A 16,041-nucleotide genomic window follows, 5' to 3' on the forward strand; every position below is an offset into this window, starting at 1 on the left:
GAGGCTCTAGGAATTTAACAGTACCTTCATTGCAGTGTTAACTTAAGCTTTCCTTGTGACTAATAAACAAACTTCAACTTTACTTTAAGACAGCAAGACAGCAAACATGAAATAGTAAAACGGCATAAGACAGTTTTCTTGTGGACTTTTGAATTCCATCAGCAAATTGTGGGTCAGGAACCTGCACTGTGAGAAGCAGTAATTGAGCGGTATTTCCCCCAGGGCAGCCATTTAATGGCCAGAAGGTCGAAGGCTCGCCATCCTGGCAGACTGCAGTGGAAATGAGGGGGAGAGGGAGAGGGTGCTTTCATTTTGGAACACTCTTTCCATCTTAACCAGGCCACTGAGGATAGGGGGTTGGGAGGGATGGGGACCTCTACAGAGTAGCTACCATGTAACTGGTACAGAACAAGGCAGACAGGGAGGGCCTCTTGGGCCTGCCTAGAGTGTTGACTGCATCCCCCAGCTTGCCACAGACATGCAGCCTCCAGGCACCTAAATCAACTTCCACTCCACTGTAGGAACCTGATGATCAACTAGAAAATCCTCATTGGACTCCTCAGTTTCATGGCTCTTAACAAGCTTTGTCTGTCATTGTCAGTAGGGCGAGAACTGGCACACCAGTAAGTGAAGCTACTTTTAACCCCCGCCAATTTTGGATCCCCGGTCCCGGGGTCCTCAAAAATCAGCCTTCATTCTGTGCACTCAGGAGGAAGGACTGGTAAAATGAATGAATATAGAAGTTGTTATCACATTGGATTTTATTTTATTCAGCATTTATTTATAGTTCTATTTGGTATTTGACATTAGATATGCTTTAATAAATAGTTAGACCCATTTCACAGAAACAGCACATGAGATGGATTGATGTTGGGGATGGTTTCTGTTCTTCCATATCAGGTGAAGTAACCAAACAAATTAAGAAGTTGCACTGGAATATTTTAGGTAGTGGCTTTGGACAGTGCTGCTGTCAGAATATATATTATTAACTAATAAAGGATTTGTTCTTCTAAACACCTAATCACAAAGCCAAGATACCACAAAACGTTTCAAATCTAATTAAATTCTTTGAAGCATGATCAATGTTTACACAACCAAGTCCCATCAACAGAAAATGGGACAAACAAGTTAATCTATCCTTTGTTCAAGGAAGAACATTTGTAAAGATACTGAGAGAATTTTCAACTCTTTCTAGATCGTGCCATTGAATACCTTACATCCACATGAACAAACAGGGCCTCAATTTAACATCCAATCCACTGAACAACAACTCAAACCATTGCATCAAAGTATCAGCTGAGCTGATGTGCTCAATTCCCTGAACAGAACTTGAAACCACAACTTCTTGAGTCAGACAAAAGTGTTACTAAACGAGCCAAATAATCCCCAGGGAAATCAGAGATCACATTGTGTCCATTTACAATCCATTCTAATTTCTGTAAGTGACATTGTAAAGTATCAAATTCCAGTAGATGATGAGCAGTATTTTCCAGTCTTGTCTGCCAGCAAGACCGTCCAGCCTTGGTGAAATGGCCCTGTCTACATGCTTTGCTTAGATCTACGATCAAAATGCCCATCTTCTGCAACTACATAGTTTTGGGCTGTGCAGGACATATTTTACTTTATCTAATGCACATTTTACCAGATCGAAGAATCAAGTTTATTCTTGCAATTGATAATCATTACATGAATGTGATCAGAGTATGAGAGCATTTTACAATATGGAGTTCAAGTGAGGGATCCGGTTAATATCACAAATGGGAAAAGACTTGGCATGGTGTTTACATGTTTTAGAATTTTGATCAGGTGCCTTAATCCGATGTTATGCCATTTATATACTTTTATAAGCTGTACAGTCCTACATGTGACACTCTATCAACTATTTGCCTGCAACTGACTTATACTTTGTCATGCCTGTGCATGTACACATCAATAAAGCATTTTAAATGTCAAATCAGAATTGCCAAGTTGCAGGTAGAAGCAGCCTTCTCTTTATCATTATTCTTCAAACTTAGACCATCTGTAACCTTTCCAGTTATTGTGTGTTTCATTCCAGATTCATCAAGCAGACCACCATTAATACTTGACAGTAATAATGTCCACTCATTCACTCCACAGAAACTCAACAATTCAACATATGGTTGTCAAATAGACCTAATAAAAGGCATTTTTCTTTAAAAGCAACTTCCTTTTATATAGAACATTTAACATAAGCAAACATTCCCAGGTTTTTCACAGGAATGCTATCAAACAAAATGTGATATTAGGGCAGATGATAAAAAGCTTGTAGGTTGCAAGTGTCTCAAATCTTTTTACCATTTCTCTTTTTAAGGATCAAGAGCCAAGGTACTAAGAGACATACGCAGCAATGCTGGAAAGATGAAAATGGGGATATGCAACAGGCCAGAACCGGAAGACCGCTGATGTAGTAGAGGGTTGTACACAAAGGCATAAGAACTAGGCCATTTGGCCTGGAGTCTGCTCTGTGATTCACACAATCAAAACTGATCTTCCATTTCCAATTCCTTCTCACGCCATCCCCAAATCCCTTGATTTCCAAAATAATTATTCATCTTTGAATTTGAGCAACAACTGAGCATGCACAGACCTCTCGGGTAGATTTTAAAGGCTCATCATCCTCAGAATGAAGAAATTTCTCACCACAATCTTAAATGACCAATTCTTATTCCGAGACACCAACCTCGAGATGGGGGGGGGGTGCACATGCGCAATATGGTAGTGTAGGTCCAGATTAGATGAGGATTTGAGGCACCCAGACCAATGATCTGGGGACAGAGACTCAAATCGCCACCACAGCAGTTGGTGTAATTTAATTTCAATTCTAATTCATCATAACATCTGGAATTGAAAGCTAGTCTCGGTAGCAGGGGCCATGTAACCCACTTGGCTCAAGGAAAGAAATGTACCATCCTTACCTGATTTGGCCGAGATGGGACTCCAGACCCACAGCAATATGGTCGACTCAACTGACCTCAAAAGACAATCAGGGATGGGCGAGAAGTGCTGGCATTGTCAGTGATGCCACATCCCATGAAATAATTCTTTTAAATTAAAAATTTTTTAGACTCCCCATCCAGAGAAATACCCTCCCAGCACAAACCCATGAAACCCTTAAGAATTTTAAGATTCAACAAGATTATCTCTCCTTATTTACAGGGAATTTGGTGGCAACTTACTTAATCTCTCTTCACTGAGACAATTCCATTATTCTAGATGTATAAGATATATTGTATAATAAAACTGCATGAAAAGGGAAAATATAGAAAGTAACCAGCTGGATTCTGCAATTGGGGCTGGGACTTCACTGTTGTTCTCATGAATGAACTAAGATGAACCATCTGACCACCCTCATTCATTGGCTTTATGAGAAGCAGAGCAGAAAGAAGCCCAGTACTGTACTGGCCATGTTTCTGTCTGTCTTGCCACACACCCTCCTTTAAAAATCAGTACTTTTTTTGATTTCACACTTGGAGAGTTAATTTCTCTTGAATGCAATTCTGAGCTACTAGATTGGAGTCTGGTATGTTAGGAATCCAGATAATTTTGCTTTTTTATATATAAAAGGAAAAATGGGTTCATTCAATTTGTTCTTCATCTGAAAGGTGTCCAATTTTTGGCAGAGGTCATCGAAACACAGCAATGCAACAAGGAGGGAACTATTCCATTGCTTTCTTGAACTGAGCTACATCACTGAGGTAATGTGTCATTCAGAAGCTGCATATTTCCTAATAAACAGGGACAGCACAAGAAAAAGAAAGAAAAACTAAGTGCACTGAGCAACTGGCTCATGGACAACTGCAGAGCCAAAGGGATAATTCTGGATGGGGATTTTTCTTAAACATAAAAGGAAAAACTGATCAATTCTCTTTGTTTGTTTAAACACTCAAACTTAGGGAGAAGCACTAAGGGAACAGGTATTTTGTCTAACATTTTCCTGCCAGCATCCTAAGTGAAAGCTTTGCTAAGCTTCCAAAAAGAACAGGACAACCTCTTACAGCTCACTGACAATTGATTTATTTTTAAACTTTTACTTTCCTACTCTTCAACGTTCCAACAGGTTTTATTCATTATTTTGCCACTGACACTAGTCCGCAAGTTCCACGCCTAATGGAGCCAAAGCAGCATGACAGAGTAAATCAAAAACAGAAAGTAGAAGCCCGCTAAAGTAAATCCTTATGAGAGAAGGGTAGCTGCATGTAGCCAATAACATATTAACTGTAACAAATGATACTGTGACATTCAAACTGGTGGACCATTATTTCTTCACACTCTCTGCACTTCTTGTCCATTGCCAAATTAATGGTTCATGTAAAAACTCCAAATACCAGCTCACTCCTGGCATAACCACAGTAATATCTTCCAATTCCAAATCAACTTCAGGCTTTCACAACATTCCAGTTTTACTTCAACAAATACCATCAATTTCTTGGTCAAATTCCCCTGACTGCCTTCATTGTTTTTCCATTATTGGACTGCAAATCCAACATCCAGTCCTAGACAAGTTGCAATGTCCTTCAATTAAATGGGGGGGGGGGGGGGGGGAAGACAAATTCATTGCCTTTGATCCCTGATCATAGCCTCTAAACGTTCAACACCATTTCTCCAGCCACCTCATCAGGGTCAGATTGCACGGCGACCTCACTGTCCTATCTGAATCAGCGTTGTACTCATAAAGCTTAATCTTCTCCATCACAAGAGCTATCTAAGTCCACCCGTGAAACATCACCCATCTTCGCCACTGCTCCAATGGATCTGTGCCAGAATCCTCATCCATGTCTCTGTCACCTCCAGAGTTGGCTCTCGCAACGTTCTCCTGGGCATCCTCCCGTCTTTCACCCTTCATAATCTACAGTGCATCTAAACCTCTGCTGCCCATATATGACAGAACTAAATCCCACTTGTCCAACACCCCTTCGTTCAATTATACTGGCTCCCAGTTTTTCAACACCTCAAATTTAAACATTTTCACCTGCTTGAATCCCTTCACTGACTTGCTATCTCTCATTGTCACTACACCCAACCCTACAATCCTCCAAGAACTCTGTATTCCTCCAACCGTGGCATCCTCTACATGCTCCGCTCTCTTCACCCTACCATTGACAGCTGTGCTTTTAGCCCCAAGCTCTCAAATTCCCTCCACCACACTCGCCTCCAAACCCACCTGCCTGTTCAGTCACCCCCTCCAAACTTTTATTTTTGCTTAATGTCAATCTTGGTTTACTGTGAAGGGCCTTGGATGTCTCTTTGCAAAGTTAAACTATAAAAATAAGAGTTGTTACTGCTGTGTAGAGTTACAAATTAACAATGAGTACACAGACAAAGTAATGGGGTGTGACTGATACAAGTGAAATCATACTTCAATAAAGAGGGGAGAAAACTAGCAAAAAAAACCAGACAAGTACAATCGGAAATACAATACCGCCCGTGATCACCAGGCAAATTGCTCACAGTAAAAGGTGTGGCTGCAAACGTTTGGAAAACTTTTTAGGCCATCACCATGGCAACAACGTAGTCTAAAACCGTGGTCAAAAAGTAACTGGCAAAAGTTTTTCCATTTTGGTCAGTTTATTTTCTACTGTAACAATTGTGTGGATAATAACTTGTCAGTTACCAGACTTCGTGTTTACTGTGATCCAGTTTAGCTGATTGCAAGTATTAAAAATGCCAAAGTGAAACAGAATGATCTCAAAGTTTACAAAAGATTAATCACCAAGACTGTGTTTAGTCTCCTCCTAAATACAGAGCTCAAAGTCCAGGATGACATTACCCTGTAAAAGGAAATCTTTTAAACTCACCGTACTTACAAAAACAGAAACAAGACTGCAATTGCCAATCTGGAGTGACAATTGGCACTTTCTCCCCCAGGAATGTGCTTATTACAGTCTGACCAGACCAAAGCATCAGATTGCTGATACTGAACATTATATATTTAATCAATTATGTAGTTCTGAAATACAACTTATAATGATAGGGCCCTGATAGCAATCAGCACAGGTAAAGAACACTTGCGAGCAAGTCAGAGAAAAGGAAAGAGGAATAAAATGTAAAAGTTTTAAAGTTTTATTTACTCATCACATTAACACCGCCATGAAGTTATTGTGAAAATCCCCCAGTCGCCACACTCCAGCGCCTGTTCAGGTACACTGAGGAAGGATTTAGCGTGGCCAATGCACTTAGCCAGCCTGTCTTTTGGAGTATGGGAGAAAACCGGAGTACACAGAGGAAACCCATGCAGATACGAGGAGAACATACAGACTCCGCACAGACAGTGACCCGTGCCGGGAATCGAACCGGGGTCTCTGACGCTGTGAGGCAGCACAGCTAGAGGTGAAGGTCAAGAGAGGCTATTATGCCCTGGGGTCTTCCCTGCCTTCCCGCCTTAATGAGATTCAGAACTAAATACATTTGAGCAGTCCCATTGTACCTTAGAGTCAACCAATACTCAAGCAAAGCGTGTGAATGTACTCGGAATCTGCACAGTAATTAAGTACCATATTCAATCGCTGCCAGGCTCGTTTTCTATGTAAATGTTGGCATGGAAGGTTTCAAAAACTCTGAACATTTAATCTGGGAATCACAGAGGGCAGAAGAGGGCGATTAACGACATGGTGCTTTGTGGACTGACACCATGCTTCGGGTTAAATTAATCACACGTTAGCTCTTACCAACCCTGCTGAATTTAAATGTTCCCTCCCCTCCCCCCAATTTACAAAAAGACAAGTTATAAAATCATCTCCAAAGCAAGGTTATTGGGCCTGGAGACACAAACCCACAGTATCAGTTCCAAGAAATGCGAGTCTGAAAAACTCATTGGATATTCATTCCCGTCCTCGGAGATCAGTCCGAGTCTCAGCAAACACTCACCCTGACTGATTGGAAATTTACTGTGAAATAAAGTCCAATTCTTCCACTTTTTCAAAGTCAAGTGGGACTAAAGCACCATTTCAACAGGACAAACTGCTGCTGAGAGTTTCAGTGGGGTTTGTATTCAGTGAAATGTACCCACTCTGATCCCCACTCAGTTAGCACTGGCCTGGGAATCAGAAGCAGTTCCCCTTCCTGCTCACTGCCCCGCTACCGAGGCCAGTCTCCCCGGGAGGCAGAGGGCAGAGTGTCCCCGGGTCAGTCCCTCTGTCCCCGGGAGGCTGAGGGCACCGTCTCCCCCCCCCCCCCCCCCGGGCCAGTCCCGGAGAAGGGGCACTGTCTCCCCCACCCCCCCGGGGAAGGGGCACTGTCACCCCCCCCGCCCCCAGAGAAGGGGCACTGTCTCCCCCACCCCACCCCCCGGGCCAGTCCCGGGGAAGGGGCACTGTCTCCCCCACCCCCCCGGGGAAGGGGCACTGTCACCCCCAACCCCCGGGCCAGTCCCGGAGAAGGGACACTGTCACCCCCCCCGCCCCCAGAGAAGGGACACTGTCTCCCCCACCCCACCCCCCGGGCCAGTCCCGGGGAAGGGGCACTGTCTCCCCCACCCTCCAGAGAAGGGGCACTGTCTCCCCCACCCCCCGGAGAAGGGGCACTGTCTCCCCCACCCCACCCCCCGGGCCAGTCCCGGAGAAGGGGCACTGTCTCCCCCACCCCACCCCCCGGGCCAGTCGCGGGGAAGGGGCACTGTCACCCCCCCCCCCCAGAGAAGGGGCACTGTCACCCCCCCCCCCCAGAGAAGGGGCACTGTCACCCCCACCCCCCGGGCCAGTCCCGGGGAAGGGGCACTGTCTCCTGGGTCAGCCCAGCCTCGGTAGATTTCCATGCGAGATCCTCCATAGACCCAGCGCCTCGCAACTTACCGCCAGTCAGCAGCAGTAACAGCAGCAGCGAGCACTCCATCCTCTCCAAAGATCTGCCTTCCTGGCAAACAGTCCTCAAACTGGGAACAAGTACCTCCTTCCCTCTCCTTCTCTCACTCTCTCTGTACTGGAGCCTTGCCAGCAGCTCACTCCCTGTCTCCAGGTGCCACTTTCTGCAGCATGAGGAGACTCAAGCTCCAAACTTTCGAATCAAACCAAAACTTTGCCAACTCAGGGGGCACAAAGTAGCTTCAGCAGTCAGACACTTTGCAACTTTCTGTTTCCTTGCTACAGAAAGCAGGCGGAAACACCCAGGAAGACTTTCCCCTCTCCCAGGTAATTGGCTCTGTTAAAGGGGAGGGCGCAGCTCTGCAGGCGGAGACATCTGACGACAAAAAAAATCAAATGATCGCAATCCTGCCTCGTGGGGGGTTTTTATTTTCCTTTCTGCAGTTGTGAGGCAGCTTCTTTCTTCATCAAGTTGCACCTATTTGGAAAGCATTGGCACCCTGGCACTATGCACATTCCGTGTTGTCACAAACGTTGCTGTGGGCTAGTATCACTACCTCTGGGTACCATTCCCCACTTTCTGCAAACAGTGTTTAAAAACATCTGAATCAAAATCGTCAACTGGCATGATTTGGCTGTGGATGAATTCATGCAACATAAAGCCAATTCATAGGAATTAAAAAAACACTTGGGACAGGACTGTGGCACAGTGGTTAGCACTGTTGCCTCACAGCACCAGGGACCCACGTTTGGTTCCCAGTTTGGGTCACTATCTATGTGGAGTTTGCACATTCTCCCTGTGTCTGCATGGGTTTCCTCTGGGTGCTTCAGTTTCCTCCCTCAGTCTGAACGTGCTGGTTAGGTGCATTGGCCATATTAAATTCTCCTTCAGTGTACCCAAACATGTGCCGGAGTGTGGCAACCTGGGGATTTTCACAGTAACTTCATTGCAGTGTTAATGTAAGCCTATTTGTGATACTAATAAATACATTTTCTTTCTTTTCCTTAAAAGAACATCATTCTGCCTTTGTGATCAATTCACACTACTCAGGCAACCCTGAGTAGTGTGAATTGAATCTGAATCAACAGATTTTAGCACACATTTTAAATTGATACTTCACTGGAACACTGAAGGAGTGCTGTATTGGCAGAGGTGTGGTGTTTCAGATGGAGACTCTTATCTGCACCCTCAGATGAACATAAAAGATAGCATGGTGCTATTTGGAGAACAGCAGGAGGGTCACTCCCTATGTCCTGCATAACCTTTGTCCTTCAAATAACACGGATCGGGAATGTCCCAACTTGTCGGGACTCTGAATTGGCTTTACTTTGACTTGATTGGATTGGAATAAAGTAAACAAAAAAAAGATAAACAAAGCTCATTTCATTGACTACCACATTTCAAATCACTTCCTTGGCTGCAAAGCTCTTTGGGACACAGGAAATGGTGTTGTATAAATGCGCGCTTTCTTAAATTGCAGTACTGGTGTAAAATGTATGTTTTATCATTGAGTGGAGACAGTGAGCAACGTTGGATACTGGGAAATTGTTGAGTAGATCATTTTGCTGAGCAGGTTATGGAAGCCTGTACAGATAACATTGCTGAAATTTGGCCAAGCTATTTGCCTGATATCAGTTTTGAATTTTTTCATATCATGATAACGTATGCGGGCAGCACAGTGTTTAGCACTAGGGGATTTTCACAGTCACTTTATTGACATAGGCCTACTTGTAACACTAATAAATAAACTTAAAAACTACTGCCCCACACCGCCAGGGACCCAGGTTCAATTCTGGTCCTGGATCATTGTCTGTGTGGTATTTGCACGTTCTCCCCATGTCTGTGTTGGTTTCCTCTAGGTGCTCTGGTTTCCTCCCACAGTCCACAGATGTGTGGGTTAGGTGAATTGGCCATGCTAAATTGCCCCTTAGTGTCAGGGGGGCGAGCAGGTAAATATGTGAGGTTACAGGAATTGGGCCTGGATGGGATTGTTGTCAGTGAAGGCTCAATAGGCTGAATGGCCTCCTTCTTCACATCATGGATTCTATACCTTAAACATATTTGAGGTCTACCATTCAATCCATCTTAAGTTCAGCCATCCCAGACAAATGTGACAGCTTCTCTATCACAGCATCACTGTTCCTAAACAATTGCAAATTTTCTGTGTTCACAACTCTATCCAAAAATCCACACACGGTGTTATTTAATTCTCGTCTAAACACAAAGCACTTAGCATGAATACTGAATTTGACTTTAATGAACATGAACCTAGTTCCCTCACTGCCACAGTTTAGGTTATATTTTCTATTTACCTCGTATACCTTTTACAAAATTATAAACCTCCAGAAGGTAATTTTTCATCTACGTCTTTCAAAGCTGAAAAGTGGATATTGTCTTTCCCCAAAGTTCAGACATCTGACATGATTGTGGGGGGGAATGTTAATTTTAATCCAATAGAGAATAACTATTGATTTTGCACCATTGGCTTCACTGGAGTATAAAGTCAGGCATGTTGTAAAACAGGCTGTCAACCCAATCCCAGTTTTCTGCTGGATGGATTATCTTGAAATTGCCTTTAAGGAATCAGTTTTATCTCTCTATTCTAAACTATCACCAGTGTTGTATTTTCTACTTTATGTTTAATGGTGAGGCTTGGACACATTCCACAAAGCATGCCTGACCAGAGTATTGTACAGTTAAGCATAGCTTCTTCTAACTTGTATTCTACTGCGTTGCATGTACAATGCAGCATTCTACTTGTTTTCTTGATTGCTAACACACAGTGATTGGACATGCATAATCAAGTTTACTAAAAGTCCTGGACCTCTTACCTTCTCCTTAGGTATTTCAACTAATCCTACCCCAATCGAATACTGAAATTTTTCAGTTTGTTTTCTTCCAATGTACAGTGCTTTACATTTGTCTTCATAGAACTTCATTTCTATTATGTTGCAAATATCTAGTTCATGGTTCATGTGTTTTGGTCTGTAACTTTCAGTTTTAGGAATTAAAGGTTTAATTGTAGAAAATGGGGTAAGTGCAATTTAAACAAACTTGGAGTCCATTTCACTTAAAAGTTTGACTTAAGAGCTTCAAGTTACTTGGTGTCCAGACCACCAACAACCTGTCCTGGTCTCTCCACGCTGATGCTATAGTTAAGAAAGCCCACCAATGCAACTTTCTCAGCAGGCTAAGGAAATTCGGCATGTAAGGTAAAGTTTATTTACTAGTCACAAGTAAAGCTTACAGTAACAGTGCAATGAAGTTAATTGTGAAATTCCCCTACCACCACAGTTCTCACCAATTTTCACAAATGCACCGTAGGAAGTATGTATCATAGATGTATCACAGCTTGGTGTGGCTTCTGCTCTGACTAAGGCCACAAGAAACTACAAAGAGTTGTGAATGTAGCCCAGTCCATCATGCAAACAAGCCTTCCATCCATTGACTTTGTCTACATTTCCTGCTGCCTCGGAAAAGCAGCCAGCATAATCAAGGACCCCATGCACCCAGACACACACTTTTTCACCTCCTTGCGTCAGGAAAAAGATACAGAAGTCTGAGATCACGTACCAATCAACTCAAGAACAGTTTCTTCCCTGCGGCCATCAGACTTTTGAACGAACCCACCTCTATTAAGCTGATCTTTCGCTACATCCCAGATATGACTGTAACACTAAATTCTACACCCTCTCCTTTCCTTTTCCCCATGTTCTCTATGAATGGTATGCTTTGTCTGAATAGTGTGCAAAAAACAATACTTTTCACTGTATACCAATACATGTGGCAATAATAAATCAAATCAAACCAAAAACAGTTAGAAAGGTAAGATCATAAAACAGCATGCAAAGAAACTGCACGGTGAGTGCTGCCTGACTATGAGGAGTGCTTTGGAGTTGGATGAAAACAGGGATTCAAGTGGTAAGTTATAAGGAGGTAAGTAGTCATTAAACTTGCTTTCAAGGTAAACTAATTTAGTTCTTATTTGGGAAGTTAAAAGCTGCACTTTAGTGCATTCCAGCAACAGGAATCAGCTGAGTCAGCTCTCAACTGAACTTCGCTGGTTGTTTGTACAACTAGTTAAACACAGTTCCAGGGCTTTGTAAGTTGTGCCTATAAAAACAGAGGCCTCAGAGTGCTGCTCCGACTGCATGGTGAGTGCTGCCTGACTCTGAGGAGTGCTTTTGGAGTTAGGCGAAAACAGGGAGTTAGGCGAAACAGGCAGTAGAGGCTACTAGGGAGAGTGCCGATTGGTAAGTAAATGTTACTCTTGATTCTCTGAAACTGACAGTGAGTTCGGACTGAAAGAAAACTTTAAAAAATGACATCACAGGAAGGCTATGATTTGATTGGCTAACAGGTAGCTGTACTAACTTTGAAACCACATTTAAATTATTGGTTAGACATTGAGTTGAGACTGAGGTAATAAGGAGACATATAATTTTTTAAAAATTTAAATACAAAAACATTTAAGCCCAAATTAAAAACTAATTAAATAAATTAGAGATGGAGGGTAGGGTGATGTGTTGTTCATGCACGATGTGGGAGCTGGTGGACCACATTGTGGTTCCCAGTGAGCATGTCTATATTAAGTGTTGGTTGCCTGAGGAACTCCAGCTCAGAATGAATGAGCTGGATTCGGATGCTGCTACATATCAGGGAGGGGGGAAAGTTATCTGGACACTGTGTTCCAGGAGACAGTTACATCCCTTAGATTAAATACCTTGAATTTGGACAGGGACAGGAGGGTGTGGCTATGAGTGAGGCAGGTAGAGGGATCCAGGAAGTAGGGTTGCAGGAGCCTCAGTCCCTGAGCTTGTCCAAGGTTCGAGATTCTTGCTCCCTATGTGGACAGAACGGGTACTGCAGGGAAGATGAGCAAACTGACCATGGCACTGTGGTACAGGGATCCATTCAAGTGGGGGGAGTAAAAAAAAATGTAGTTGTAATTGGGGATAGTATTGCTTGGAGCATTGGTACTGTTCTCTTTGACCAGGATTGAAACTCCCAAATGTTGTGTTGCCTACCTGGTGCTTGGGTTCGGGATATCTTGTCTGGGTGCAGAGGAACTTGGAATGGGAGGGTATAGACCTAGTTGGTATGGTCCATATTGGTACCAGTGACATAGGTAGAACAGGAACAAAGGTTCTACTAAGTGAGTTTGAACAGCTAGGAGCGAAATTAAAAAGCAGAACCAAAAAGGTAATTATCTCTGGATTACTACCTGAGCCACGAGCTAACTGGCACAGGATTGATAAGATTAAGGAGATAAATGCTTGGCTCAAAGATTGGTGTGGGAAGAATGGGTTTGAATTCATGGGACATTGGTACCAGTATTGGGGAAGAGGGGACCTATTCTTCATCTGAATCGTGCTGAGACCAGAGTCCTGGCAAATTGTATAACTAGGACTGTAGATATAACTTTAAACTAAATAGTTGGGGAGAGGGTTCAGTTGTATGGAGAATTAGAGAATCAAAGTTAAAAGAGAGGGTAGAAGTTCAGGTTATTGGAGCTGAGGGCTCAGGAAGAGTTAGTAAAATTTCCAGATCATGTAATAGAAGGTGGCAGGAATCTAACTGCAGGCAGAGCAAAAAAGATGACAAGTATGAGAAGGGAGGTGGTCAGTATAGGAGGATGTTGAATCTAAATGCATGCAGTACACGGAACAAGGTACTTGAACCTGTTGCGCACATTGAAATTGGCTGGTACAATATTGTGGGCATCACAAAGATGTGGCTGCAAAAGGATCAGGACTGGGATCTAAATATCTAATATGTGTCCTATTGAAAAGATAGACAGATAGGCAAAGGGGATGGGATTGCATTATTAGTAAGGAATGAAGTTAAATCGATAGCAAGCAGTGGTACAGGATCAGAAGGCATAGAATCTCTGTGGGTAGAGTTGAGGAATCGCAAAGGTAAAAAGGCCCTGATGGGAGTTATGTACAGGCCCCCTAGCAGTAGTCAGGATGTGGGGCAGAAAATAAATCAGGAGATAGAAAAGGCTTGCTAAAAAGGCAATACTACAATAATCATGCGGGACTTCAGTATGCAGGTGGATTGGGAACATCAGGTAGGTAATAGATCCCAAGAAAAGGAATTTGTGGATTGTCTAAGAGATGGAGCAGCTTGTGACACAGCCTGCTAGGGAACAGGCAATTGTGGATTTGGTGATGTGTAATGAAGCAGACTTGATTAGGAACTTAAGATGAATGAACCCTTAGTGACCATAATATGATAAAATTTACCCTGCAGTTTGAGAGGGAGAAGCTAGAGTCAGATGTAATGTATTACAATTAAATAAAGATAACTACAAAGACATGAGGGAGGAGTTGGCCAGAGTCGATTGGAAAGGGAGCCTAGCAGGGAAGACAGTAGAACAGCAATGGCAGGAGTTTTTGAGAGTTATTCAGGAGGCACAACAGGAATTCATCCCAAGGAGGAGGAAACATGCTAAGGGGAGGACGAGGCATCTGCATGTAAAAAAATACTTGCTCTTCCCAACTTTTCACCATTTTCTAAATTACCCTCAGCTTTTAATTTGAGTTCCTCATTGTTTAAGCCTGCAGTCTTTCATCTAGACCTTGATCAAATTGTTTTTGAAAATCAAATGCATCAAGTTGGAGGGTTAAGTTCACTTCTATTATCACTTTGTCAAACAGTCAGGAGATGCGCAAACTGAGAAGGCCTGTAAGAAGATAACAACTTGTAGAAGAAAATGAAAACAAGGCTCTTACTGTCTTAATGTGGAACGTGTCCATTGTGGAATGTATGTGGCCTTTACAATATATGCAAGGGTGATTGAGAGTTGTTAAAATATCTATGAAATAAAACAACCATAGGCTGTAGTTTTACTAAATCACTTTACAAAGGATTTTACTATTCACAAAACGACACACGCAAAGTTGCATTCAGGTATGCGGTGAGGAGAGAAAAAGATGATAAAATGAGCAGAATAAGTGAATGTATCTCTTTTCTTCTATTAAGGAAAAGTACATGCATGAGGAAACAATCACCTATATTAATATTACTTGGTCAACCTTGCAGCATGTGTGATACATACAGCTTTTCATTTTTAACAATGCTTATACTTTGGTGCAAACTGAGCTCTGATACTAACATTGCCAACAATCAGTCCAATGTTGATAATTCTGTTTAATATTCAAACAGTAGGAAAGCTGTGCAGTCAATGGCAACAACTGGTATCCTCAGTGTCAAGAAGCGTATGCCTTTAAATAAAACAATTGCTCCATTCAGTTTTACAATATGTTAACGATTGATCTGTTCACTAATTTTCAGCTGTAATCACAATGTAATATTCAACAGGATTAATAAAGAAAAAAACACCGCATTTCAACATTCACATTATTAATTCATGGACCTTCCAAGTTATTATTCAAGGCTCTTACCATGCCATCTTATTTCTCACAGAACAGGTTTCTACAAATCTTCAGCTTCTTGTAGATAATTAGTGTCAGAAAATTTCAGAATTAGATCCTCAAACATAATTCCTTTACACTTAGCAATACAGTTATCATTGGAAATTTCATTCAAAACGTGTAACTATAGGTGTTAGATCTACTTTTATCGGCTGGTTTATCGCCATCAAGAAATTGGATGTCATAAGCACCTACATACAGAAAGTTCTGTTCAAATTCACATTCAATTCCCAAAGGACTGAAGAAAGTGAATGGAGCAATTGCTTCTCACCCATATATAGTATTGGTCACTGAAGATCTATTTACAATGCATTTTGTCTGAAGTTTGCTCAAAGCCAAGTCACACCAGACAAAGACACAATCACTCTTTTTTATAGTGCTCACTTCCATCAATACAGAATGATGTGGTATAAGCAATGATATAAAGACCAGTATACTCCTCTCATCTTCCAGCCAGCATAACTTTGGAATAATTATGAAATTATGTAAGTTTGGTAAATAAATAACTTCAATGTTATAACATGTTGCACAATACTATAATATGAGAGAAATTAAAAATGGGATGATAGATAATGTGGCTGGGTGAGCAATGGCGAGTTTTTGCATGGAGGGTTGATGCTAACATTTTCAAGAGGACAAGGATAGTGCAGTTGGAAGAAGGTAAGAATGCCACGTCTCATGAGAACCAGAAAAGGCAGTTTAATTACCAAAAACGGCATGGTGAGAAGATCGAGACTATGCGAAATGGGTTGAAAAGCATAATGTGGAAGTCAGGAACAAATGC

General features: G+C 42.3%; 1 protein-coding gene across 1 annotated transcript in view; it reads right to left on the reverse strand.

Moving 5' to 3' along the window:
- LOC145353230 (prostaglandin F2 receptor negative regulator-like) overlaps window positions 1–8,107 on the reverse strand; it is a 67,116-nt gene extending 59,009 nt beyond the window's left edge. Inside the window, exon 1 of the mRNA XM_080203777.1 lies at window positions 7,809–8,107. Within this exon, the coding sequence (XP_080059903.1) occupies window positions 7,809–7,848 (40 nt within the window). The 5' untranslated portion in view covers window positions 7,849–8,107. The remainder of the gene's footprint in view (window positions 1–7,808) is intronic.
- Between the last annotated feature and the right edge of the window lie 7,934 nt (window positions 8,108–16,041).

This window comes from Carcharhinus amblyrhynchos, chromosome 15 (genome assembly GCF_965287045.1).
Source record: "Carcharhinus amblyrhynchos chromosome 15, sCarAmb.v2.hapA, whole genome shotgun sequence".
Classification (NCBI taxonomy): Eukaryota; Metazoa; Chordata; class Chondrichthyes; order Carcharhiniformes; family Carcharhinidae; genus Carcharhinus; species Carcharhinus amblyrhynchos.